Genomic DNA, 23,727 nt, shown 5'->3' with positions numbered 1-23,727 from the left:
CATGGCTCATGCAACCTGCCTGCCTCACGCACATTCACTCCTGTGTGCATCTGCTTCTGGGTTCGGAGGTGGGGTTGGAGCAGCATGCACTTTCAGGTAGAATGCCTCTTTTTACATGGTTATACAGGAGACAACCTACAAGCTTCGTCAGCATAATGGTCTTCACCTGTCCTTGCCACACAGCGGATGAAGATTCTGTCTTTACAGTCACTTTCCTTCGGTCACAAGACATTGTAACATTACATTTTGACATCTCCAGTTCCCTAGACCCAACGCTGTGGGCCATCTGTTCTGCTGAACAGTTTGTTCAAGCCCCCGCATTAAATATTCAGGAACCAAGAATGCTGCATTTGTCTACAGTCGCTTCTCACTCTCCAGTAACTGTAAGTGGTTAGAGATGTCTGGCTGTATGCAAGGTATCAGTGGTGCTTGCATGGGCTGGCAGAAGCTCAACGGTGCAGTTACCACACTGTTATTTAATTACTGGCTCATCCCAAGTTCTTAAAGCAGGGTTGCTCTTTAGGGCAAGCATGGTCTAAGACCACTGCCGTGCAGCACAGCACACCTGCTGCTTGTGAAAGCATTTTATTTTTTTTTTCTCCAGATCCCATCACTTCACAGGACCTATCACCTATATTGAAATTAGATACTTCTGATGTAGCTCTGATGGATGAAGAGATGTAAAGTACTGGCTGTGCAAAGCTGATGATTATCCTCTCTCTCAACTACTGCATGCAAATCTTGGTATACTGGCAGGAGCAGCCCAGCTAACCACAACTATGTGAGAGGTTGGCAATTTCACGTCCCCGCTCTAACTACAGTACAGAACCTCCCTCAGTTTAGGGATGTGTCCAGACACTATAAGGTCCAGATTATTCAAGCAGCTCAGCCAGTTAAAGACAGGGAGGCTTGTGAAGCCACCTTGCCCTAAAATGACGGGCACAACCAAGAGACTGCAGTCTCTCTGGGTCAAAGACAGTTTTCTATCCAGAAGGGGCAAACATAGAGCTGATGCCACTTTTAGTTGGCTCCTTCTTTTGCCAGGCTTAGTCACAACATGATACAGAAGTCTGGGAACTTACTCAATGTATTTCAAGGATACTTTCTGTGGCTGAGCACAAGCATAGATCCTCTCCTGTATGTGTAGAGCAGCTAGACGTAATGCCACACTGCATTTCATTTCCACAGCAAATCTTTCATGAAGTACGTCGCTGCAGCTCTGGAACAAAGAGAGCAGAGTTAGCATGATGACAGGAGCTCAAGAAGTCAGGATATGGCTACCATGAATCAAATAAATGAAGCCACCTGGCTCATTTCAATCTCTTTCTGTTAAAAAGCCAAGCATATTAGTTGATTTAAGAATTTAAGGCAAACTGAATCCGAATGCTCTGTTTTTAAGAGCTCTGCATTTCACAACCCTATAACTGAACTGGCCTGAAGTATGCTTTGGTTTCAAGCAGAAATGAGAATTGGGTGAGAGGAGATCCTGAAGCATGGAATGCCTCGATTTCACCTGCAGGTAGAGATACTCAAAGGCAATTGGGTCTTCCTGCAGGAGGTCTAAGGGATCCTTTGGGACAAAGCAGACTCTGAAGAGGCACCGGTAGTCATGACATTCTCGTTTTTGGACCACCTGCAACAGACAAACAGCATTATGCCACAACTACTGCTGTAGTCCCTCCCTTCACAAATGCACAGTAAGCCTCTGGCTTGTACAAACTCATAGAAATCATGTAAAGCTACTGGCAACTGGGCTGGCTGCAGATTAGCTGTTGTCCTTCGCAATCAGAAGGAGACTGCTAGGGTTTGTAATTTTATCTTTGGTTCTTCTGTTTTTTTACTTCTCCCTGTGGTAGCTTGGAAGTCCTTTGACAGCAAAACTTCATTAAATACCCATTGATCTCATATACTTGCAGTAGATAAGCTAGGACAGAGGCATGAAGGCCATATAATGACAGAGGAAAGGGCAAGCTTCTCTGCTTTTAACATCAGTCATAAGATACAGCAGTGCTAAACAGACACTTGGTTCATCATCATAATGTCAATACATTAACCCCTGCATTATAAATTAGCATATTTTGTTCTGGGTAAATCCTATACAGGCTCACCAACTCAAACAAAGCAGAAATTCTCAGGCACACGTGCTCAGTGGCTGGACCGCATCAGCTACTGAACCTTCTCTGCATCACAGTGGATCACCAATCAACAGTCAACAGCACGGAGATGAATCTACCAAGTGGGCACATTCTCACACCTTAGATCAGCTCAGATTTACTAGCAGAGCAACAGAACTACTGTCAGAGCTAACCTCATGTTTGCAGATTGAGAATTTCATCCAAGTGGCACCTGGCTGGATTAACTCTCTTGACTACCTACGGAATCGTAAATAGCTGGGTATGCAGGTATTTTAAGACGGTCTCAAACAGTCCTCTGTAGATGGACCTGTCTGATAGGTGGCACAAAGCATGTTCATCCTCAATCGTCTGACATAGTCCAAGCAGTACCAGCCCACAGGTATTGCTCTGTGGGCTCTCTAAACAGTGTGATGCTTATGAAAGCACCGTTTCTCCAAAGGCTCTGGTTAATGTAGGGGTGACACATGCAACAGGCAGAGAGGACAGCATCTCTGGAGATGGGGCCGAGCTCATTCCCTCTTGTGACACTGTCAGAGCTCAGCTCTCTCTGCATCTCACCGGCCACAATTCATTCGTACTGGTGCCCCCTCCCAGCATGGCTGCAAGGACATGCAAGGAGCTCTTCTCACCTGCTCAATGAGCTCCTCCTCATGCAGCAGGTGGATCTTTGCCATGTTGTACTGCTCCTCCAGAGCAAGGGCAAAGTGCACAATGCTCTGGATGGAGAGCTTCTCCTTCAAGGTGAGAACAATGTCCTGAGAAGGGAAGGCACATAAATGGTCAAACAGAATTCAGACACAGAGCTGCTGAGCACCACTAGCACACCACACAAACATGGATATTTCCAGCCTGCTGCTGGCAGCTGTGTGGGACAGCACTGAAAGGGCACTGGCCAGACACAAAATTCTCTGCAGCCAAGAACATGCCTGGTGCTGCAACACAGCATGACATTTTTAGTGCTGTTTCACAGGAAACTAATGCCTATATGATGTACTGCTTATACCTCTTCACTGACCACTTCTGGACCCATCGACTTAGACAAACCACAGAGGTCTCAAGGTTATACAAAGCCTGCAAGTTGATCAGAAGTGAAGGCATGGGAGACGGCAACCTCTTTGGAACACCAAGCAGAAGCTCGGCAGGTAGCTTCTGTGCCATCCCAGCTGGATGTCTGGGCAACGAAAGAATATGCCAGTCAGGCAGTCAGCAGGATGGTCGTCAGAGCCACCCATGTCCACTGATGCCAGCCAGCTGGTAAGGAAGGGAGTCAAGGGAACTGCAGAGGAAGCACAGATAAAGGGAGGACAACACATTTCAATAAATCAGGAAGACAAGGTAGGAAAACTACAGCTTGCTGTGGTAAGAGTGTAGTAAGATGCAAACTTCAGGGTATAACAGGCATCAAATCTGTTTCCTAAAGCTGCGTGTCCTGGGCTGCTTTACACAGAAAGTTTTGGGCTTGCAGTTTTTAGTTTGGTGGTGTTGAGCACCTTCTTTCACCCCTGATCCAAAAGTTTGCTGCTAACCAGTCTAGCTTGCTAGAACTCTATGACACCTTTTGAAGAAACTATAGCGAACTTATGAAAAACACTTCTCCCCACCAATAAAAAACAACTTGAGAGCATAGTTGCAAAAGTCTTAACAAATTTGGCTGAAAGTGGTGTTTCAATTGTATGTAGAATTGTGTTGGAATACTAAGTGTTATAGAAATGACTAAGTTTATTTTTGCCAAACAGAAAGCATTACATAAGGCTTGACTGAATACAAATTGAAAGACAACTCCTTTGACTCACTCAAACCTCTTGAGGCAAGCATAAATGTTTGACTCATCTCAGTTTTAAGCAAGGATCTCTCAAACAGCAGAGGAACTTCTGAAAACACCTAACTTAGGAAGCATTTTGCCCCTTTGAGTGTTTCTGTGATGATTCTGGTGAGGGTTGCACTCAACTCCAGTAGGGAAAAATTTGTTCCAGGTCTGACATGAGCAACTCAAGTCAAACATGAAGAGCTAATCCATTGTTTTGAAATTAATGCCTTGTAGGTTGGAAAATAAGTATCTCTTTATAAATCATCACTCCTTTCCTTACTACTTTATTGCTTTATTTCATTATTTTCTTTTTCTCTGCCTTGCAAGTCACAAGACCTGCAGAAACTTACTTGAATGAGAGACCACAACAGTTTTGTGAAGTCCAGATGCACCACACAATAAACTCCTTTCTGAGGAAAGTTTTCTGTGCATTATAAATAAGATCTCCTTGCTTCCCCCTTGATGTTCTTTCAGCATGATAACTCCACAATGCCTGGCCATCACGCATCTTTTCCACAGTAACTGCACTGCTGCAGGATACCATATATCCTTGAAAAAAAATTATGGCCTCCAATTACTGTGTACAGGCAAATCTTATTAACTCCAACCTAAATACTGCACAACTCTATAGACCAGGCTAGAAAAACTTAAATTTGTAAGCCTGTGTCTAAACACGGCAATTAAGGAAAGTGCTAGATTAATGGCACTGGAGACGAGCACCTTGTATTGTGAAGAAAATTATGGTAACTTGTCTATAATGCCTCCAAGCTCAAGTGATCCTAGGAAGGCGGTACTGCTTTTTCATCTCGAAGGGTTAATCAGTTTTCCTGTCGGCACAGGGGAACATTATCACCAGTGCAGAAATGAGGCACTTTAAATAACTGGCACAACTGCACTTGCTGAGTTCATGTGATATCCAAACCTGGACTTCACTGCCGAAGTCCCAAGCCAGGAGACTGGTTCTCTCTCTCAGGGATGCACGTTGTCAGTGCTGTATTAAAAAACCTCTTCTGTATTCTTCCGTGTGGTTTCCAAGGAAAGCAACATTTGTCTGGACAGCTGCTGACCTGCCAGTCCCCCACCAACCTGTCCTCTTGGCCCAACTTCAATCACACTTCGCAAAGCTGTAGTGGTCTCATAGCCAAGTTCCTGCTAGTTCTGTGACAGCTGGTTGCTGAGGAGAAAACAGGGGTGAACCAAAGCAGTGCCTCCTCTGCAGGAAGGGCATGGAAAATCCAGCACGCTCAGCATCAGTCAGCAATCCAGTTCCCACTAGCTGGTCAATACAACCAAGAGGTTGCAAGTTCCACTGCATGCACCTTTGCTACTGGATTGAACTCAGGTGGTGGGAACAAAGACAGACAACCAAGCATCATTACCTTCACTGTAGTGCTTGTCTCAAACCTGAAAGCCTTCGTCTGTCCATTTTCCAAGTATACCTTGAGAACATTGGGCATACAAAGAAGAGAATTCCCCTGCAGAACAAAAGCAACAGCACTAATCCTTGGATGTTAAGCCTCCGGGCACCAGGCTTCTCTGCCTGACGCAGCACATCCCGGTATAAATGGACATCTTTCTCTGCTTTTGCAATACCCTTCTGTGGCACCAAGCTTTATTTCCTGATTACGCTTCTGGCATGGCACAAGGGAAAGAAAGCATTTATAAATGCCTTTATCATAAATTTCCAAGCAGTGCAATAGCTGCACATGGCCCAGATATGCCCACTGTTCAGCTCCCACATGGCGCAGGAAGATCTGGCAGATACTGAAAGCTGAGAGACATCTTGCCTGCTCATTACCAGAAAAGGTCAGATGTCTGCCAGAAAAGACATTGTCCTGTTACTGGGCACCAGCAGCACTAACCCCGACACTGACACTGTCCCACTGGCAGCAGCCATGACTTCAACTCAAAAGCTACCCAAACCCTCCATGCTACCACAAACAGATCTTGCACGCTATGGGAAGGCTGTAGGATTCAGCAAACCCAGTGGTACTTCTGTTGAGGATTGCCCTAAGATTTGTGACTCTGGGTCTTCCCAAACAGGAGATGGTATCACCAGGGTTTCTTGAGATAGGTCTCAAATGCATTAGACAAGGCAATGACTTCCATAGCAAAAGCACCTCCATTGGATGCTCTGAGAAGGGTCTGGGTTCTTGGTCTCTGTCCTTTTGGGGCTGTCTAGAGCGGCACCTTTCAGCCTCCCACGTTACTCCCTTTAGTAGTGCTCATTTGCACGTTCCTTGTTTTCAGCCTTATTCTTCTTGTTCAGTGCTAAGAAGATTTACTCCTCCACCCCTGGACTTCCCATTCAGCATACCTTTCTTACATTCTTGGACCATCATATTTTTGCTATCTTAAAAAGTTGTCATGACAGTCTCAAGGTTGATGATGGAATTTCTAAGGTGACCTCTCCTGTGTTTCATTTGCTGTTCGATACCTTATCAATCTCATAACCATGGTCCCCTCTTGATATACAGCCCATATATCCTGGAAGTACTACCAGAACAAACACAGAACGCTTCTGAATCTTGTTCCTTCCCTCCCTCTTTTGTGGGGTTCAAGCTGCCTACAGTCATTACTGAGGAAAAAGAGTGAACATTGCCACCATTTCTGAGCCCAAGCTCTAACCCCTTTCTGCGAAGTAGCATGAACACATCGCATCTCTGACAGGCTTTGGGTCCTCCACCACTTTCAGAAAAGGGATGCTGGTTTACACCAACTGCACATTTTCTCCGGCAGTTCTCGCGCCTTCTGCCTATCAGATGAATGGGGCCTTGTATAGCCAGCACACAGCAAAACTTGAAATCTATATAAAAATTCGTATAGAAATTAAGATTCACCACTCTCCTAGTTAGATCCAATTAGCTGGCCAGAACACCCAGATGGGATTTCTCTCCTTTTCTGCAGGCTCTAATAGATTACTATGAATTAATTTGGAAAGCTGCTGCTACGGCGTAAGCAGCTGTAACCCTCCTGTTTTGTCTAGTGCAAGGCTGATTAACTCCATGTTACAGCTAGGCCCCCAGCTTCTAATAATACACTGACTGACACTGACCTGAGGATCCTGAGGGACCAGTCTGTTGCATATCATTCAGTTTTATGGAAATACATAATAAGTTTGCAACAGAAAATGGAGGCTTGATAGCACTGAGGCTTATTAACAATTTATGTTCCCAGCTTGGAGTTTCAGGTTTCATCTGCAGAAGGCAGCCTCCGAGTTCCTTCCAGTTGCCACAAAGATCATTTAGCAATGCTCCATTAAGATGACAAGAGCAGTATATTTACTGAAACAGGAGGCTTTGCAGTTTTCCAGGGCCCTAATGCCCATTTTGGCTGTCTTAATACATCAGTCCACTGAAAGGAAAGCAGTTCTAAAACACTCAAGCACAGTTGCTGCTGTCTATGGTGAATAGCGCTTTTCCAGAAGGAAGTCATAAAATGTGCAACAAATCCATTTACTCTCCCTTTCTGCTAATATTTTATTGTCAAAACAGGGTCCATATCCAACTGGTAAAAAGGGAAGCTAACACCTGTGGTACCCCAACACCCAGATTAATTTCTTTTACCTTTATGTTCTCATTAAATGACTTTGTCCCTTTTCTGCACTTGCAAAGGTATGGTTAACTTTGCTCAGCAGAATATCGGAAGGGGCTTTGTAGGAAGTGCAGAGTACAGCATCCCTTCTGGAATTATCTTCTTCAGACCTCTCAAGATCTACCTCGCAATCACCTTCTTCAGACCTCTCAAGATCTACCTCGCAATCAGTAAGCGAACGGCACAGATCTGAGACCTCCATGAACTACAATGGAGTGCCCAACCTCTGGCTGAAACAGCTCCATGGAAGCTCCCAGGCAGATACTACTGTGACCCTACAGCTATAAGAAAGAGACTGCTGACATTTTCATGTCTGGCTGTATCCTATGATCAGCCTTGCCCAAGGCCTCTCAGTCATGTCTGCCTGGGACCACTTCCAGAGCACATTCTCCTCTTCTCTGTTCCATCTCCCAACAACGTAAGCGGTCCAGTATGTGTGTCAGGAAGGGTGGCCCACCTCCCATAATGCTCAGGCAGGACACGATTACCTGTCAGTAAGATCTGAGGGATGTGAACACAGCCCTTAGTAGAGCACAGGCAAGTTGCAGCAGCTCCAGCACATCTGGCAACAACTTAGCAGGAAAGAAAGGATCCCAGAGTCTAGAGAGACTTACTGGTAAACATGTCAGGAGTCATACCTGACCCTCTCCCGTTCTGGAGAGCAAGCCAGAGATGAAGGAGTCCCAGCATGCCTGGAGTCGGGCACAAGCACCAAAGCATTCACATTCGCAAAACATCGCCTTTAGCCTGGTGCAGGGAGAGAAGAAGAAACACCTGCCACAGGGATGCTCTGCCTGAGCTGGGTCAGGAGAGCTCACTACCACCAGAGATGGGAAACAAGAGACAGCCCAGAAGGGAAGAAGAAAGGGCCTAGGGGATGGTTCATCATCACTGCGAAGTGCAAAGCAGCAAGATTGGGTCAGATCTGAACAACTGAACAGCACTCATGAGCAGGGGACATGAGTGGGGGATTTTGACCACTGAAATTTTTCAGCCCAAAAGGAAAAAGGAAAACTCAATAAAGATTCCCCAGCTGACCCCAGTCCATCCCAATGACACTGAGCTTACTAAGTTACACGGAAAGAAAAAGGAATCATTTAAGAGCTGTTTGCGCTTCAGGGAAGCTGCAAGTGTTCTCACTGCTTGTCCTTTTCTGCTACAGGCAGATCCATATCTACCCAGCTTATTTGTTCCCAGTGGTAGAAACCCTAAATCTGCAGCACTCCTCCAGTGAGCTGGGATCTTGTTTCACATAAGAACAGGCTGGCTCAGCTTGCAGATGGTCTGTTACAGAGGCAGCTTGAATGCTCTGTTGAAACCTTCTGCAAGGATATGAAACACAACAAGCTGTCACCCTATCACCTAGAAAACATGTCAAAATTTAAGAGCAAAGCAAAACCACCAGTACCAAACTCTCTGTACGCAAAGCTGCCTGAACACTGCTGAGGGCCAGGAAGAGACACCGCAGCTACTTTGGCTGCAAATAAACCTGGCATGGACAGTAGGATCCACCTCTCATCTTCAGTGTTAGGATTTGTCATGCCCAAACATCAGTCTAAGGTTTACTGTGGAGAGACTGGCACCTCACAAGATGCTTGCTACCTCCCACAGCTGTGTAATCCTGGTTTAAAGTTTACCTGATTGTAAAAAGATAAAAGTAGTATATGCAAGTATTTTCCATTACTCTGAGTAAACAAATCAAAGATAAAACCCTCTGGATATCAGCACTTCCCCCCCCCCCCCCCCCCCCCCCCCCCCCCCCCCCCGCCATCACCTGTGAGCCTAGGAAACAAGCTGGGATTGGATGCCTGGATGCTTATCCAGGGCAGACTAGCACAGAGAGGGTGCAGCCACTCTGTAGGTCCTGGTCATGCTAACCCCAACCTGGCATCTGTCCACAGGACAGACCCGTTTCTTCCCAGCATGCAGTGCCCCCTGCACCTGCTGCAGCCATGCCCCACTGACCTGCGTGTGTCCATTCACCAGCACTTCCTCTGCAAACCGTACTTTCACAGGGTTTGTTTTTAGCCTTGCCCTCTTCTCTGCAGTAAGAAACGATGACTTAGGCCCACCCTGAAAAAATAACAGCACTCAGTCGGCAGCTCAGTCTGTTGCTGTTCCATATGAGAGGCAGAGGAGGCTTGCTAAAGGCCTTTTTGACCCGGGCAGTTCCTGCCTTCTGAACCCAACTCCGGCTGTCCAACAAGTGGACACACATGTACATACTCCTAATTTCACTGCATGTTAACCAGCTACTGTGTTTAGGCAACCCCCCAACTCCTGCAATGAAGTCAGGATCCTGCAGAATGACTGTTAATGTACCAACAGCGGGCTTGCAGTGAGGCTAACAGTACAATAAACTGCAGAGCGCCTTGCAGTGACGGACAACCCACGCCCTGTCAGGGCCTCACAAGAACACAGCAAGAAACTTCCCAGCTCAGCTGGGGTTTCTAGAGCATACTCTTCATATTGCAAATATTTAAGAAAACTGCCCAAAAGGGAAAATGCCAACTTGACTTCGTTGCACTGTCGTCACATAAACGTGCTTTCACCATTACAGGATCCTACCAAACTCCATGTAAGCCTAGGAACCACCGAGGTTTTGTGCCCAAATGTCCTGCTCTGGGAAAGCATGATATTCCCTAAGAAGAAGAGAGGCACTACACCTCAGTATCCTCCTAGACAACTTTGAGGCGGAGCAATCCCTACACTCTTGCCAGAAGCGCAGGTGCCTCCAACCTGCCAAAGCCCCATCTTGCCCATAGGCCATTTAGCGAGGATGGAGGAAGGGAGGCAGGCGGGAGTGTCTGTGTCCGGCCAGCAATCCCTTCCAGAGTCTGCCGGGCTGTACGGAGCATCACGGCCCACAGCTGCCCTAAGGAGGGCCAAGGGCTCCCGCTTCCCTTCTAGTGTGGCCAGAGCAGCCCCGGCAGAGGGGCTGGTGTCCATCAACAGGAGGTGTTACCTCTCAGCTCTAAGCACAGCTGCCTTCACAGTGGGGCAAGAGCCAACCCCAAACCCAAGATCAGCCTTGGCTGTATTTGGAGATGTCCTTAAAGTGACCTGCAAAGGAAAAAACAAAAATGGGTTTGTGCCCTATTTGCTTCTCCACAATGCATGAAGGCCTGTGAAGGGTGTTCCAAATCCCATGAAGTTTTCCAAAGCCTTTTCTCTCTGAAAAGCCGTTTCATTTTCCCCCTTTTGGCAAGCATTCAGGTCTTGCATAACTAACTCACTTCTTCCTTGATCTCTACAGACGGATCAAGTGTTGGCAAGAACGACAGCCAACATACTAGGCAAGAGAGATCAGATTCACAAAACAGGGAAGCCACTGTTCAGTGGGTCTTCTTAAAATTGTTCTGGTTACTTTGGCTTTGTGCACATCCACCGAATGCCAACACCTGGGAAACTCTGGGCAGGAAAAATATATTTAAGAGATCTTCTGTTTAATGTACCTTTACTAAGTGGCCAAGAAATCTCATGACCTTAAGCCTGAGAGTTCCAGTAAGTCAACTGAAGGAGCCATCATTCTTGTTTCTAAGAATAAATAAAAATAAAAAAACCTCCAAACAAATGAAAAACACTTCCCAAATGCTTTCCAGGGAGAAGCAGGGGGGAAATCCCCCTCAGGCCACTTTCATACATCACAAGAAGCCAAAAAGCACACAAACCCAATTTTGTCCTTGCTTTGCAGCTCAGCTTTTGCACACATTGAAAACCACATGGATATACACGTCACGTTGGCAGCACGTGTTTTCTGGGGAATTTTATGCTACAGAAATGGGCAATCAGCACCAATGTTTTGTACTAAAACTTCCTTCTATTCCCAAAGTACGATCCACACCTAGGCCCTGGCCCTTAACCAGACACAGCTGGAGAAAATTTTGCCAGCACTCAACAAGGAGAACCTCAGGAGCTTCCAAGCAGCACCTAAGGCACATGTGGGCCTGCAGCCCCAGCACCTGCCTTTCGTGCTCAGGGTGCCTCCATGGCCCAGACAGCCCCAGCACACAGGGAGCAGGCCGGGCTGTCCGTGGTGGGCTCGGCCACCACTTGCTGAAGAGATCTGCCTACATCCTAGTCAGTTGTGGCCTCCTGGCCCCTGCGAAGCCTGTGTGCCAGCCCAGCCACCCCACCTTCCCTGAGGGCCATGCTGCTGGGCACGGCCACCTTGGAGCAGTGCCGCAGGGCGTGCTGAGAGTGCTGAAGAAAGGCCATTTACCGACGTGCAGCGCAGGACAGTTAGGAGGAGCTCGTCACCAGCCTCCCTGCAACAGAGACACGCAGTCAGCCAGGGTCAGCAGATGCCTGTGCCTTCCTCCCCACCATTGTGGCAGATGGTGCCTGTGAGGCCTTTAGCCCCTCCGCCCGCCCCGTGAGGGACCGCTCCCAGCCAGCAAGCAGCAACATGGCGGAGGAAAGAGGGGGCACCCTGCTCCCCGGGGCTGGTCCTGCGGGGCAGGCCCCACTGAGCGAGGCCCAGCTCCATGGGGTGTCAGGCCCACAGGGCCATGTGCCTTCGCCACCCTTGATGAGACCCAGTCCCCGCACCTCCCCTCTCAGCCCTCCGCCGCCTCGTCCCACGGGCCATGCGGGACCACACCTGATGATGTCAGCCGCTCGTTCGACAGACATGTCATCCACTGCGGTAGAGTTTATCCTGAGGAGCTGGTCGCCTGGCTGCAGCTTCCCTTCGGCAGTGCTCCCTGCGGGTGACCAGCACACTGTTAGTCACAGCAGCACCGCGCCGGCAGGGCTCCTCGCACCGGGGACGTTCATCGTCAGCTCCTCACCTCGCCTGGCACCCACCTGCCTCAGCAGCTGTACTGGGTGGCACAATACGAAGGACCCAAAGGACACTGGGCCCTTATGCCAGCTGGTGTACCACTGCCCATGCCCGTGCTGCCTCACCTGGGCTCTCCGCCTGTCCCACGAGCTGCCCCTGCACCACAGAAAATCCCTCTTGTGCCATGTCTTTCCCCTTTGTCACAGCCGCTTCAGGGATGGCCTGCCTGGGGTGCAGCAGAAGGACTCACAGGCGCTTGGGAAGCCGCAGCAGCACTGCGGCGTAGCAGCACTGCCTTGCCCTTCACCCACCTGCGAGCTGCCGCAGCCAGCGCTTCCTCTCTGCAGGTCTGCACCATGGCCTGACCCTGCGGGTCTCACCCCAGCAGCTGACTGCATACGCCAGCACGCCGCCATCCAGACCAAAGTGCTGCAGCAGTCCTCGGGAGATGCGGGCTGCATTCCCAGCATGGTGACTCCCCTCTGCAACCTGGGAGAGCACGGAGAAGGCCTCCCTTAACCATGCTGTCTGCTGGCAGGACCCACAACAAGGCAAAAAGATGGTTTCTGAGCTTTGCTTTCCAGGAAAGTAGCAGCCACAGGATCCAAGGGGCTAAGGAGGAGGTGTATCTCCAGCCTAAGAGTGAGGAGCACACATTCAGCCCCCGGTTCCACCAGCAGTTGCAACAGCAGCACCCTGTGGAACTTCCCTGCCAGACAGGGTTTGCCCATGCACCTACCTCGCACCTGTCACCTGCCCCTCAAGGAGACCCCAACGCCAGGTAGCATACATGAAAGGCAAAACACACAATCATTTGGAATTAAACATGGGGCTTTTAGCGGTGGGCTCCCGCAGGACAGGACAACACTTAAAAGGACAGGTTTCTTTGTGCCTCACTTTTAATAAAATGTTGATTCTTCTGATTAGGCAGAAAGAAAAGTGTAACAGAAAACGTCCTTCCCTACTTCCTAGACCCCAAGACTCTCAGCTGATTCAGCCACATTTCAGTGGGAAAGGGTATAAAGAGAAAATTTCACTCAAAAGCAGTGGGAAAGGACAAGAGACCATACTGTAGTGCCTTTACGCTCAACAGCCCACAAGCAGGAGCAAGCACTCGGATGGTTCCCCCAGGCAGACAGACAATGCCACAGCCCACAGGAGCAGCCAGAGGCAGAGCTCAGGCCAGCTGTCCAGCCACCCTCCCCACAACACCTACCTGTCCAGCTCAGGCATAGACTTCCTCTGGCTGTCACACACCAACAGGAAAAAAATCAGGCATTTTGGTGTCCCCATTACAAAAATGAAAGGTAAAGAAAAAACAGATTCACAGGTTTTCATTCAACCCCCACCCCCACCCCGGCACCTTAAAAGCAGAGTTATAACGCTCCTTTTTATAACTGGAGGGGTTGATCTGCTTGACTGAAGCAGAATTTCACCTGGGCTGTCTGTTACTCACAGTGATCCTCTTGGCATTACAGGGTTGTAAGCCCATAGAGCATTTTCAACAACAGATCACTGGGGCCACTGCGGAATAAGAACTCTTTAAGATTAGATGAAATTCTTCCTATGCATTTCAGATGAAACACTGGAAAGAACTTTGCTCTGAAGCAGCTCTTTGCATGCCTGAAGGTCAGCTGTGTCCAAGTGCAGGCAAAGGATTCGTGGTAAAGCTGCCACTGGCTTAGACTTCTTTCATGTCATCACATTCAGGTAGATGTTCAAGCACTCTGCACGCCACAGGCACACAGCCTTCTGCCCTCAGTATTCAAGGATCACATGCCAACCAGAGGTACCTGAGAAACTCATAATCTTGCAGGAGTTTGTCACTAAGGCTATCTGGGACGACTCAGGCCTGTCACATCTGTGATTGCAGAGAGAAGGAAATGGTGCTTACCTGCAGTGACAGATGCAATCGTAAGAGGAAGGTTTGGATAGATTTCAAAGCCATAGTGATGGAGGATCAAATCTTTGTATACTGTGACAGTAAGTTTGACACGGCTGGCAGGCTGGCCACTGCCATCACTGGTGCTGTCTGTCACAGACACTCTGCCCCTGTGAGACAAGAAGCCAGTGATTAATTAATATACAGTCAGAAGATAATTTACTGAAGGGGCATGGATCCACACACCTACATGCCCCTCCTCCCCACTTTCAGTGGGCTGCACCAGCAACACAGGGAGGCCAGCACTTCTCTGGGTACCCATGGGTGGCTCTGCACTGTGCAGGCCTGCGGTGATCCCCGAGGCTCCACAGAAAACTGAAGACATCAGAACAATGGCACTAGCTGGTTGTAACCACAACTCTTCCAGCTACCCCAGCCCAGTGGTCACATAGTGGGAGAACTCCAGGTGTGCCCCACAGCAAGCCCCGACCTCCACAGATCACAGCAACACCCTTATCCAGCGAGAGAATTTACAGCTCTCTACTTCTTCCAGGATCCAGTCCAGCTTACTTTTGATTTACAGACCTTAGGAAAGTAAAGCAGCTGTGAGCTGGGCCCAGTCTTGCCCTAAAAACAAGGGCCAACAGCAAGACACAAAGAGGAGTACAACCCCACCTGCAAGAAAACTGTATTTCGCGTTGAGCAGTATTGTGTTTCTGCAGCTGTGGCTCACAAAACCAGAATGGGTTAAAGCAGGAACCTCTGACCCTGGAAACCAAGGGGGAAGCTTAAAAACATTGTTTTCCCTAGGGATTATTGTATGCATAGTTCCCAAGAACAACTGAAACAGTGAATAAGATCTGCAACCCCTGACCACCCGTTTGTTGGGAACAAGCTTGTGCTGTCTCTGATCAAAGGTGATCAACAGATATTTCTTTCACAAAAAACATGTTTACCTGGATGCACCGTCCCGAGAGCGATGAAGCCATTTTGCTACCACTTGCTCTATTCTACATGCTTTGCGTGTCTGGATTAAGTTAGCCTCCAAATCTTCCATTTACCTGAAAGGGACAGAAACCACAGGAAAACAGAAATCTTCTAGACACTGTTCAGTTATCAACACCGATTCACAACTCTCCTGTAATAAAGACATCCGTGGGCACCTTGGGAAGACCACATGCTTTCACAGAGGATGTTAATATGTGTAACACTTAATCTGATTCTTCTTGCCCATCCAGTCTCCCCTTGCCTGGTGCTTTTGGTTAGTCCATGTTGGCGGTTATAGCGCGTTAGCTACTCATGGTAGAGAATAACCCAGTAACCTCTGTATTCTTCTTTCACGGTTTCTGGATCCTGTGATGATATATCTAGTCATGGGAAAGCCCTTCTCTGTTTTAATCTGGGATCTCTGAACTGTAAGTTTGGTAACACCCACCTGTACGCTGATCCAAACTAGACATGCTTCTTCCACTGACCATCATCTCAGGGGCAAGTACACAGCCTTCAGCCTCAGTGGGCCAGACACTTCAGGGCATGGCAGTGACACCTACAGCAAACTCCTAACTGCCTTGGGGAGGCAGAGAACTGGTGTATTCCCTCCCTGTGACAGATTTCCTCTCAGATGAACACAGCCACAGAAATTCTGCAGAGAGCAGTAATGAAGCAAGAAACTGAGTGGCCAGTGCAAGCTGCTACAGACTGCTGTTTGCACTAGCAGCAGCAGTCTCTAAACACAGGTCATAAGCTCAAATTTTTCTCTGATAAAACTGGTCCAGTGTCCTGAAATCTGCTAGTCCTGGAGCTCTGCAAACATACATGGTTCCAGAAATCAGTAAAGTGAGTGGCTCATCCTGGATCTTCCACTTAAAAGCCCGAGGTCAACAATATGAAAATGGTTGCTCACCCAACCTGCTCCTTGTACATGTACCCTTTACTGTTGGTAGGATGGTTTTAGTCCTACTGAACTGAAGAACTGCAGCATTAGAAGGGTTTGGTTCTCTAGTTAATTCATTGTGACTTTAATTGCACCCAAAAATGTTCCTTCTTTTGAAGATACAATGGTTAGGTCAGCTTCCAGACCCCAAAATGAACCTGCCAGTCCACAATTCCTCTACCAATACAGATAATTTGCCACTTTAACATTGTGTCTTCCTTGATACAGGTGACTATTTCTGTTATTCAGACACTGGAAAGAGCTGTGGGCTGCAAGTAAACCAAACACAAAATGAAACAGAAAATATGTCTGCATCTACAAGAAGCCACAAAGGATATAAACTCTTGTATTTCAATTGTATTTCAGCAAGGAAACAGAATTACTATATCCACCTTTCACGCTGTGTCTTCTGGTCAGCTTGCAAGCTTTGTAGGTCCTGAGGTCCTCCCTTGTGTCTTCTGCTCAGACAGTAAGTTCTGCACATTGGGGACATTGTCCGTTATGCTGAGACAGTGCAGAGGACAGCGGACTGCTGGTCCATAGCAGGAGCTGTATTAGAGAAGTATTAGTAAGTTAACTTCAGATAAAAGAGAGTTAGTTTGAAGCTGACAGAAATGAGGCACAGAACATTCTGTCTGCACATAAACTGGAACTCTCCCCCCAGCACCCTCCCAGCTCACAACACTCCTCCCAACTCATCTTTTCCAACAAGGATGAGAAGACATGACCAACATTTGTTGATGTCTCTTTCCCTCCCCGGAAGCTATTCTGGCCCATTTCAGACTGGTGTAGCAATGGACAGAAAAGAGGGGAAAGGGCCACAAAATTCAGCCCTCGGGGAGTTCTTTCTGTGCATTCTCTTGGCTGCTCTTTCTTATGCAACACAATTCAAAACTGCTCCTTCAGCCGCAGTGCTTCTGTATCTGCCTCAGAGCTGCATCTCTGAATGAAAAACGAGTACCCTGGCAATCAGATGGTGTTTTCTGTATTGTAGGATGTGAAATCTGCTCCCTTTCCAGAAGGTGACTGGGAAGTAACCACAGAACAAGTAGAAGCATAGAAGTTCTGCAGCCTGAAAGACACAGATAGGACGTGTCAGACCAAGGCCTGAGCAGTCATTGTCCATGCTTAGCATGCTCCCTTTCAGCCGCAGCATTTCACTGCTTCTGACAGTCAGCTCCATAGACACTTGTGCAACAGTGTGGCTGGAACCACCTTCTGACTTTGACTTCATCTCTCTTCTCAGTAGCATAAAGGGCTTTGGCTTGCCTACATTCCTTCCAACACTCTAACACCCCACTTTGAGCCACGGGGAAAGTCCTTCTTGCAGCTGGTCCTTCATCCCAAGAGGCTCTCTGTTTGGGTGCCTACAAGTCATCTGCTTCAGCTACCGATGTGCTGAGATTAGTTGTTCTCTGGTGCTTTCTCACTACCCCATGTACAGCTCCACACTCTAACACTGCTCCGTACCTTTTACTTCTTTGCAGAAAGACAGCCTTTCTTTTCTACTCTTTTGCTGTGCTTCACAAAACACAATTTCTGGACAAAACCTCTTAACCCGCAGGAGGAAAAGCCTGAGGAACAAACATAAATGCTGAAAAAACCCAGATGCAATACTAAGAGAAAAAAACGCACAATGTCCTTTAATAAACCGGAATGTTTGAGCCAAACAATAGGTGTCTTAGAAGAAGCAGTTTTGGTAGGTATTTCCCTATAACAGAGCAAAACACAAGGCAGCAGCCTTCTTTTTCACGGTGTCCCCAGGGCAGACAGCACCCACACATCTGCTGAGGACAGGACTACTCAATCTTTTGCACAGATCCATCATGCGTGTGCAGCTCGCACCACCTCCTTGCTTCAAAGACGTCCTATGAATGCTCCATCCTGAGTCCTTCTCCCACCTGCCCTTTCGCAACGATTTTTGAGCCAAGCCCTTAAGCTGTTGAGCATATCACTAAGCAGCCTGAGTGGGCTAGGATCCTAATACACAAGGATCCTTAAACTCTGGCAGAGGAAATTAAGACTTGTCAGGCATTTGTGTGGCTAACTGACCCATCCACGTGGCCATTGCTTGGTGTGTCAGAGGAAACCTGGGTGGGTGGTTCTGGCTCTTCAGGAACAGCACTGACTTGAAGATCAGAACCTTGGGAAACCTCACAACAGGTAGCCACAGGGCAGTGCAACAGAGAGCAGTTGTGGGGAAGTGCATTGTCACCTGCATGGAGGGAAAGGACACAAGAACTACCAGCCTTCACTGTCTGTGTGTCATGCACATCTACCACAGCAGCAAGAATACTGCTCCCTGCCAGCCTCCTGTTCCATAGCCTCCCCTTCAGCCATTGCAGTGGCACAGAAGGCTGCAAACAAAGATAACATAGATGTGACCTCACCTCACTCAGTTCTTGCCCGCTCCAAAGTGGAGTAGAAAGTCGGTGGCAGCCCATCATACAAGGAGAGGAAGCCATTGATAAATGGGTGCCAACTGTGCAATCAGGCAGAAAGCACCAAATGGAGGAGTACTCAGCCAGCTAGCCCAGATTTGACTGGCAGGAAAAAAAAAAAAACCACCAAAAAAACCCCCACAAACCCACTTTCAAGGAAAACATTTCACATTTTCTCATCTCGTTACATGGAAAGTATTAACTCATCAAACTGAAATTTTCTGATGGAAAATTTTTTTCTGCTACTTTTCAAACTGCATTTTTGTTTTAAAGTGTTCACTACCATGAAAATGTAGCAGCAACAGCAGTAGTGAGAATCAGCCGGTTTCCTCCACTCACTGATGGCAGAGAACTGCATGAATAGAAATAATTGCAATAAGCTGTCATAAAACACCTCTGGATGTGGTCCACCCATATCTTCACTCATCTGGGCTTTTGGAAACATCTTTCTAAGTACTTATTGTAAAGGATGCCAGACAGTGGTGAGCAATCTCAAGAAAGGCAATAATAAAAACCAAAGAGTGTATAATGTGCCATTCCCCCCGATCCTCAAAGTGCAGTCACAATAATGGGTACTGACAAAAAGCTGTGACACTTCAGTGCTCCTCTGGGTGAACAGAGGACTGCGGCTCGTGATTCACTGCCCATGCAGCAAGCCTTCAACATACAAACCACAGCGCATGTGGCAAGCAGCCCTGCAAGGCTACAAAGAGTACAGGGGTTTGAGGGAACACAGTCCTTGCTCTTTTGCTGCAATTTTTTCCCCACCGGCACCTTGCAAGAGCACGCATTGCTGAGACCGCACTGGGCCGCAATCCAGACCTCCTCGGAGTAACCAGCAGACAGAACAAGGATAACCGAGGTTATCTTCAGGATATTCAGCATGGTTGCTTTTCTTATACGGGTTTTTGATTCTGCCAGAGACATCAGGCAGGCCACCTGAGAGCAACCAGAACAAGCAGCCTGGGGGGAAGCACACAAGAGGACACCATGGGCAGGCAGGTCATTTTTCAATGACTATAGCTTGTTAGGGAGGGATGAGACCTGTCTAGAAGAGACAAGGGACTCTTTGGCAGCAGGCTGGCCAGCTTGGTGAGGCGGGCTTTAAATTGCAGGGCTCAGGGGCATGGGTCCAAATTGGCAATGCTCACGCCATCGCATCAAACTGGGGAATAAGCCAGGCCAGCCGGAACAGTGATGTATGCTCCTTAGCTGCCCGCCAAGCTGAGCGCCAGAAGCCCAACCACCTCAAGGGTGGATCCCCTTGCACCCTGCCTGCTCAATTACCTCTCTGAAATGCCTGTACACCAATGCATGCAGCATGGGGAAAAAGCAGGAAGAATTAGAGATCTGTGTGCAGTCACAGGGCCGTGACCTCGTTGCTGTTACAGAGACACGGGGGGATAGCTCGCATGAGCAGGATGCTGCCATGGTTGATGTGTACTTTTTAGGAGAGACAGGCCAGCAAGGAGAGGTGGTGGAATTGTTCTTTCTGTGAGGGAGCAATAGGAATGTATACAGCTCTGCCTGGGCATGGACGAAGAGTGAGTCGAGAGCTTATGGGTAAAGATTAAGAGGCAGGCCAACACGGGGGACATTGTTGTCGGTCAGGCCCCCTGATCAGGAATAGGACATCAATGAAGCCTTCTACAGACAGTTGGAGGTAGCCCCACAATCAGAGGCCCTGGTTCTTTTGGGGACTTCAACCACCATGCTATCTTCTGGAAAAACAACACAGCTAGGCACATACAGTCCAGGAGGTTCCTGCAAAGTGTTGCTGATAACTTTTTGACACAGGTGGTGGAGGAGCCAATGAGGTGAGGTGTGCTCCTAGACCTTGTACTCAGAAAGAAGGACTGGCTGGGGATGTGAAGGCTGGGAGCAGCCTTGGCTGTAGTGACCCTGAGATGGTGGAGTTCAGGATCCTGCACGGAAGACACAGGACAACAAGTAGGATTACAACCCTGGACTTCAGGAGAGCTAATTTTGGCCTCTTCAAGGACCTACTTGGTGGAATCCCATGGGTTAGGGCTCTGGAAGGTAGGGGGTCCAAGAGAATGGCTAATATTCCAGCATCACTTTCTTCAAGTGCAATATTGGTGCACCCCTATGAGTAAGAAATCAAGCAAAGGGGGCAGGAGAACCTGCATGGATGAGCAAGAAGCTTCTGAAAAACCTCAAACAGAATAAGGAAGTTTATGGGATGCGAAAAAAGGGACAAGCCATTTGAAAGGAATATAGGAACGTTGTCAGAGTATGCAGGGATGTGATGAGGAAAGCTAAGGTCCATTGGGATTAAATCTGGTGAGGGAGGTCAAGGACAACAAGAAGGGCTTCTTCAAGTACAGCAGCAGGAGAAGGGTGACTAGGGAAAATGTGGGCCCATGGCTGAATGAGGTGGGTGCCCTGGTGAAAAAGGACACACAGAAAGCGGAGTCACTGAATGCTTCCTTTGCTTCAGTCTTTACTGCTAAGGATAGCCCTCAGGAATCCCAGACCCCAGGGGCAAGAGAGGAAGTGTGGAGAAAGGAAGAGTCTGCCTCGATTGAGGAGGATCAGGTTAGAGATCACTTAAGCAAACCTGGCACCCACAAATCCATGGGCCCCGATGGGATGCACCACCAAGCGCTCAGGGAGCTGGCAGATGTTACTGCCAAGACAATCCCCATCACCTGTGAAAGGTCATGGTGGACAGGAGAGGTGCCTGAGGACTGGAGGAAAGCCAGTGTCACTCCTGTCTTCAAAAAGGGCAAGAAGGAAAGCCCAGGGAACTACAGGTTGGTCAGCCTCACCTCTATCCCTGAAAAGGGGATACAACAGCTCATCCTGGATGTCACCTCTTAAGCATGCGGAAGAAAAGAAAGTTACCAGAAGTAGTCAACATAGATTCACCAAGGGGAAATCATGCTTGACCAACCTGATAGCCTTCTCTGATGGAACAACTGGCTTGGGTAGATGAGGGGATAGCAGCAGATGTTGTCTGTCGACCTCAGCAAGGCTTTGGTACTGTCTCTCATAACATCCTCATGCACAAACTTAAGGGTGAGATGAGCGGACAGTGAAGTGGATCGAGAACTGGCTGAACAGCAGCACTCAGAGGGCTGTGTCCAGTGGCACAGAATCTGGCTGGAGGCCTGTAGCTAGCGGTGTTCCCCAGGGGTCAGTGCTGGGTCCAGTCCTGTTCAACCTTTTCATCAGTGACCCGGCTGAAGGGACAAAGCGCACCCCCAGAAAGTTTGGTGAGGATACAAAACCGGGAGGAGCGGTTTGATACATCAGATGGCTGCATTGCCATTCAGTGAGACCTGGGCAGGCTGGAGAGCTGGGTGGAGGGCAACCTAATGAAGTTCAGCAAAGGCAAGTGTAGGGTCCCGCACCTGGGGAGGAACAGCCGCCCACACCAGTACGGGCTGGGGCTGACCTGCTGGGGGGTGCAGCTCTGTGGAGTGGGACCTGGGAGTGCTGGTGGGCAGCAAGTTGCCCATGGGCCAGTCGTGTGACTTTGTGGCCAAGGTGGCCGGTGGGATCCTGGGGTCCATGAGGAGGAGCGGGGCCAGCAGGTGGGGGGAGGTGACCCTCCCCCTCTGCTCCGCCCTGGGGAGGCCACATATGGAGTGTGTGCCCAGTGCTGGGCTGCCCAGTTCAAGAGGGACAGGGAGCTACTGGAAAGGCTCCAGTGGAGGGGTACGAAGCTGATGAGGGGGCTGGAGCATCTCTCTCAGGACAGGCTGAGAGAGCTGGGCCTGTTTAGCCTGGAGAAGACTGAGAGGGGATCTTGTCAGTATCTGCAAATACCTTAAAGGCGAGTGTCAGGAGGACGGGGCCGGGCTCTTTTCAGTGGTGCCCAGTGACAGGACCAGGACGAGAGGCAACAGGCACAAACTGCAACACAGGAGGTTCCTTCTGAACACGAGAAAAAACTTCTTTTCTTTGAGGGTGACGGAGTGCTGGAAGAGGCTGCCCAGAGAGGCTGTGGCATCTCCTTCTCTGGAGACGTTCGAAACACACCTGGACGCAACTCTGTGCAATCAGCTCTAGGAGAGCCTGCCTGAGCAGGGGGTTGGTCTAGATGATCTCCAAAGGTCTCTTCCAACCCCAGCCAGTCTGTGATTTCGCCTGACTCCAGCTGTCTGTGCTGAGCTCCAAGACACTGAGAAAAATGACCCATCTTCTGCCTTCTCCCCAGACATTGTCCAAGGAGGTCAAGCCAGCTGAAGAAAATCCCTTTCTTTTGCTTTAACGGGGCAACTTGCACCTGCATCTCCCTGAAAAGATCTCAAAACCTCTTGTGGACATCAGTGATTCACTTGGCAGGGCAGGGCATCCAGCTGCAGGCAACACAGAGGGTGCACTTAAAGATCTTCACATCAGCACTAACAACTTACTACAGCCCAGCCTCCCTCATATGGACATTCCTAGAGCCCCTGCTCTAGAGTTGTACTGGTGGCTGGAAGTTTCAGATTCAGTTTAATTCTTACTATGGGAGTGAAGTATCTGACCCTTAGAGCAGCAACAAAAATACCCTTGATACACGATCCCAGCTGCATCCTCATGAGGCAAATGGAGAGGAATTAAAGGTGGTTGGTTGCGTTAAATTTCCTGAAGTTTGGGGCCTGATTTGTTCTAAATACTGGGAACCATCAGCTACGACACAAATATTACTATGAGAATACATGTATTTAGAGCAGATCTGGAACAGCTACATTTTCTTCTTTACAAGATGCACCTTTCTTCTTGAAAAGCAGATGATCAGCATTTGCCTTAACACTGTTGCTGCCAGCCCTGATGATGCTGCCAGCGGAAGATGAAGCCAGGCTTGGCAGCAGGTACCCAATTACTGTAACTTGCTCTCTGTGGGGTATAAGGAGCACATATCAGGGGCCTGTGCAGCTACTCAAAGATTAATGTAGTACTCCCTGACTCACATGTGAATTACCTAAGGGAGTAAAGGGCTTTTAAGGCTTCTTCCACCTCCCATCTCCAAGTCAGTCCCCCGGCCACCCTACAGTAATCAGGAGAGCAGCCAGCTCCAACCTCTAAGCTCCAGCTAATCCCACATAGCCTTCACAGGGAGCCTCACCACGTGCAACAAGGTCGTCTGATCGTGGAACACACAAGCCCTGCCTCTGGCCACCCTAACATGCCAAGG

At 48.6% G+C, this 23,727-nt stretch overlaps 1 protein-coding gene across 15 annotated transcripts in view; it reads right to left on the bottom strand.

Moving 5' to 3' along the window:
- LOC121080366 (FERM and PDZ domain-containing protein 1-like) overlaps positions 1-23,727 on the bottom strand; it is a 62,802-nt gene that overhangs the window by 10,036 nt on the left and 29,039 nt on the right. For 5 of the 15 annotated variants that reach the window (XM_040578317.1, XM_040578322.1, XM_040578331.1 and 2 more), the window contains exons 2-11: positions 16,530-16,686; positions 15,161-15,265; positions 14,217-14,374; positions 12,140-12,242; positions 11,759-11,804; positions 9,502-9,609; positions 5,322-5,417; positions 2,765-2,890; positions 1,514-1,633; positions 1,083-1,219 (exon numbers count right to left, since the gene is read on the bottom strand). In XM_040578317.1, the coding sequence (XP_040434251.1) occupies positions 1,083-1,219; positions 1,514-1,633; positions 2,765-2,890; positions 5,322-5,417; positions 9,502-9,609; positions 11,759-11,804; positions 12,140-12,242; positions 14,217-14,374; positions 15,161-15,261 (995 nt within the window). In that variant the 5' untranslated portion in view covers positions 15,262-15,265; positions 16,530-16,686. The other 10 variants (XM_040578318.1, XM_040578320.1, XM_040578321.1 and 7 more) reach the window with 9 other exon arrangements.

The sequence above is a fragment of the Falco naumanni genome, chromosome W (genome assembly GCF_017639655.2).
Source record: "Falco naumanni isolate bFalNau1 chromosome W, bFalNau1.pat, whole genome shotgun sequence".
NCBI lineage: Eukaryota > Metazoa > Chordata > Aves > Falconiformes > Falconidae > Falco > Falco naumanni.
The sequence above is the reverse complement of the archived record's forward strand: the minus strand, read 5'-3'. Positions and strand labels throughout refer to the sequence as shown.